Here is a 3,547-nt window from a genome sequence, read left to right as displayed (position 1 = left end):
CCAAGTCCTCTGTCCCAGGGTAACTCATTCTCCCACAGATATTTTTAATAAAAGAACTTTAAGAATCTCTGTGTTTCAAAAAGGATGATTTGAAAAGTGGAGCAAAAAAAAAATAGGAAGAAATTAAATCTCCATATAAATGTATGTTTTAATATTCATAGAAGAATTGACTCATTTGCAATAAAATCATTTTATTTAAAATGTCATAAATGAACATGCTTATTGCTTTATAACCTGCTATAATCGGTTATAAATAGGTCATGAACATTTTTTCATGTCATAAAATAACAATTTAATAGAAAAATATGTATTTTAAGTAGGATTATTAAATTTTTGGTTATGTTCTTGACAGTTATTTTTCTTTGAAAATGTAGCAAATGTAGTAGAACAAATGGTAAATTTGAATGAGAAAAGTCTTCAGTTTACATAAATAGATCAAACTCAAACTTCATATACTGTAAGGTCTATGAAAGCTTTCTACTCATCAAAACTCAACTCAGGCCTATGACTCTCTTTCCCAGGAACCGCAGCTTGGTTCCTGGGGGCTATGAGACTTCTCAGAGACCCCAGTCAGCCCATATAGGGTCTTAGCTCTATCCTTCCATTGTTGTACCTCCTCATCTCATTCCAGAGGCTGGGGGACAGTAAGTGATTACATCTGCATGTGTTAGATGTGCTGACACCAAAGACCATGACCTCAGCCTGAAGATGTTATGCACAGTTGCATTGCAGCATTTAGCAGTGATATTTGACTCCATATTTACACATGTATATGTATCGGTATTTCTATTACTCTTCCTGACAGATGATGAGCTACCCAAGAACAGAAAAGTGTCATATTCATCCACATATGCCTAGTTTTTGGCAAAGTCCTTGAGCAGAGTCTGCTTTAAGAAATGTGAACTGGGAAGCCTGGGTGGCTTAGATGGATAAACATCTGCCTTTGGCTCAGGTCATGATCTCCAGGTCTTGGGATGGAGCCCCAAGTCAGGCTCCCAGCTCAGGTGGAGTCTGCTTCTCCCTCTCCCTCTCCTTCTGCCTCTCCCTCTCCTTTGCTCTCTCTGTCTCTCTCCCTCTCAAATGAATAAATAAAATCTTAAAAAAAAAGAATGAATGAGGCAAGGCAGGTGACATGGCAATTCCCTGTAGCCTGAGTGAGATGAAGGTAGACAGCATGCAAACTTCCTGTTTCCCTCTCGTCAGATGTCCTGCTAAGTCACAGGAAGGTGATGAATGGAAGGACAGTCCTGGGAGAATGCCAGACTGTCACCTCCCCTGGTTGTGAAAACAGCAGCATGCTCCAGGCCTGCATCACAACACCCTCCCCCCACCCCTGCACAGGATAAAAGGGCTCCTGCCCTGGGCTCCTCATCCACAGCCTCCTCAGGAACAGCCTTGTCCTGCCTCCTCAGTATTCCGTGAGTATCCCCTCGGCTGAGAGCCTTGGGAAGACAAGCTCAGATCTGCACAGAACCGGCAGGAAGGGGCCCAGACAGTGGTCAGCGGTGGTGAAGGGGCATTATGGTGAGGAAAGAGTCACTGAGGCACCTGTCAGGGGACTGTGAACTCCCAAAGCCACAGGTCTTCAGGATTCCTTCCATTCTTGTTCTGAGTATGTTGTCAGGGGTGCACACAGATCTATCTGGCATCCAAGGGCACGTGTCCCCTCTGTGTCCCCATTCCTGTCCCACAGAGCGTGGCTTAGAAAGCAGCTTGGTCATGGAGACAAGTGTTTGACAAAACCCACAGGGAGGGGACTTTTGCCTGAAGCTTCTGTGCTCATAATGTTTCTTTTATTTGTTGAAGGTCAAAGTCCTGCAGAGATGTCCTGCCAGCAGAGCCAGCAGCAGTGCCAGCCCCCTCCCAAGTGCCCCTCATCGCCCAAGTGCCCCCCAAAGAGTCCAGCACAGTGCTCCCCCCCAGCCCCTGCTGGCTGTGCTCCTGGCTCCGGGGGTGGCTGTAGCCCCAGCTCTGGGGGCGGCTGCTTCCTGAGCCACCACAGGCACCACGGATCCCACAGATGCCGGCTCCGCAGCTCTGACACCTGTGACAGTGGCAGTGGGCAGCAGTCTGGGGGCTCTGGGTGTGGTCATGGCTCCAGGGGCTGTTGCTGATCTGGGATCCTGTTGCTGAGAGAAATGATTTGAGAGGAAATGGAAATCTAAAATGCCTGGAAAAACCCCGTGTAATGCAGTCTTCCCTACATCCCCTTATCTCCCTTTCCTGGCTGAGCAGCTGAAATGCTCCTGGATGTGGGGGAGAGGGTGAGCTCTCTGCAGATGGCTCTGTTTTTGTGTCTTTTCCAGAAGCCCACAGTCTCCCCCTTCTCTGTGCCTCACAATATTACTACCTGTGTCTGACCGGGTAGAAAAATAAAGCTTCTTGTCACATCAACTGCTTCTCCTTTGACTGCGCCACTCAAGGGTACTCAGTGAGTCCCCTCCCTGAATTCCTGTGCGCCCAGCATGCCAGCACCAAGACTAATCCTGGTGTGGGACTAGGACATTAAGGTGTCATGTTTCTCACACAGAGTGGCCCTGGAAACTTCAGGGTGGGGGTGTGGAGAGGGGCTGCTAGCTAAGACCTGACGCTTCTTGTGTGATATGGTGGAGAGGGACCATCTGACGCTGGAATCCCCATCTCCATTGAGGGTGGTATAGAGGATCAGAAATTGAAAAAATGAGACCAAAGAGGAGGCAGAAAGGAAGGTCTGAGGGAGGAAGATCAAGTTAAGCTACAAATGATGAGTTTGAGAGAGAGAGAGACAGGTGAGCTGCAAAATTAATAAATTCCAAAAATTTATTTTGGAGTTGAAGTTTTTACCTGAGAGAATGCCTGGGGTGTTCAGCATGTGAAGGGCTCTAAGCTCTGACAAAACAGAAAAAAGATAACATAGGAAATGTCCCAGAGGGTTACAGATTAGACACCTGTTAATTTCTTTCAAGAGATCTCAGGTAAACTGGAACTGATTTTCATTATTTTTTAGCTGTTGAATGCTACTTTTCAATGTCAACAACATCAAAGAGACATAGCCATACAGTTACAGGGGGTCCCAAGTAACTCTTGCTCTAACTTTGGAATAGGACAATATTTATTCATATGCCAAACTGAAATGGTCATTCTTTTTTGTTTGTTTGTTTTATTTTTTATTTATTTTTTCATCATAATAATATTTTTTATTATATTATGTTAGTCACCATACAGTACATCCCTGGTTTTTGATGTAAAGTTTGATGATTCATTAGTTGCGTATAACACCCAGTGCACCTCCTTACTACCCATCGCCAGAAATGGTCATTCTTGATGAAAACCAAGTGTGCCGTTTCACCTGGATCACTATATTTTTGAAATAATGGTACAGAACAATAGGGCCCTGTAACACCCATATAATGGCTCTTGAAATGACTTCAAAAACATGAAAAGACATGTAACTGTGGCTACAGGGAAAATTGACATTTTTGAAAGAAATCAGAGTTTGAACACCGTGATTCCAGACAGAGGACAAAACCTGTTTGATACTCTGGGAATGCAACTGGATAAAATGCAT

General features: G+C 44.9%; 1 protein-coding gene across 1 annotated transcript; it reads left to right on the top strand.

The window, feature by feature from the left end:
• Positions 1-1,716: 1,716 nt before the first annotated feature.
• LOC103667486 (late cornified envelope protein 3D-like) lies at positions 1,717-2,394 on the top strand. The gene has a single exon (XM_008695629.2). The coding sequence runs from the start codon at positions 1,785-1,787 to the stop codon at positions 2,112-2,114; it is 330 nt and encodes a 109-aa protein (XP_008693851.2). The 5' UTR covers positions 1,717-1,784; the 3' UTR covers positions 2,115-2,394.
• The last annotated feature ends 1,153 nt before the right edge of the window (positions 2,395-3,547 follow it).

The sequence above is a fragment of the Ursus maritimus genome, unplaced genomic scaffold (genome assembly GCF_017311325.1).
Source record: "Ursus maritimus isolate PB19 unplaced genomic scaffold, ASM1731132v1 scaffold_12, whole genome shotgun sequence".
In the NCBI taxonomy this organism is placed as follows: Eukaryota; Metazoa; Chordata; class Mammalia; order Carnivora; family Ursidae; genus Ursus; species Ursus maritimus.
Note: the sequence above shows the minus strand (reverse complement) of the source record. Positions and strands in the feature narration are given on the sequence as shown.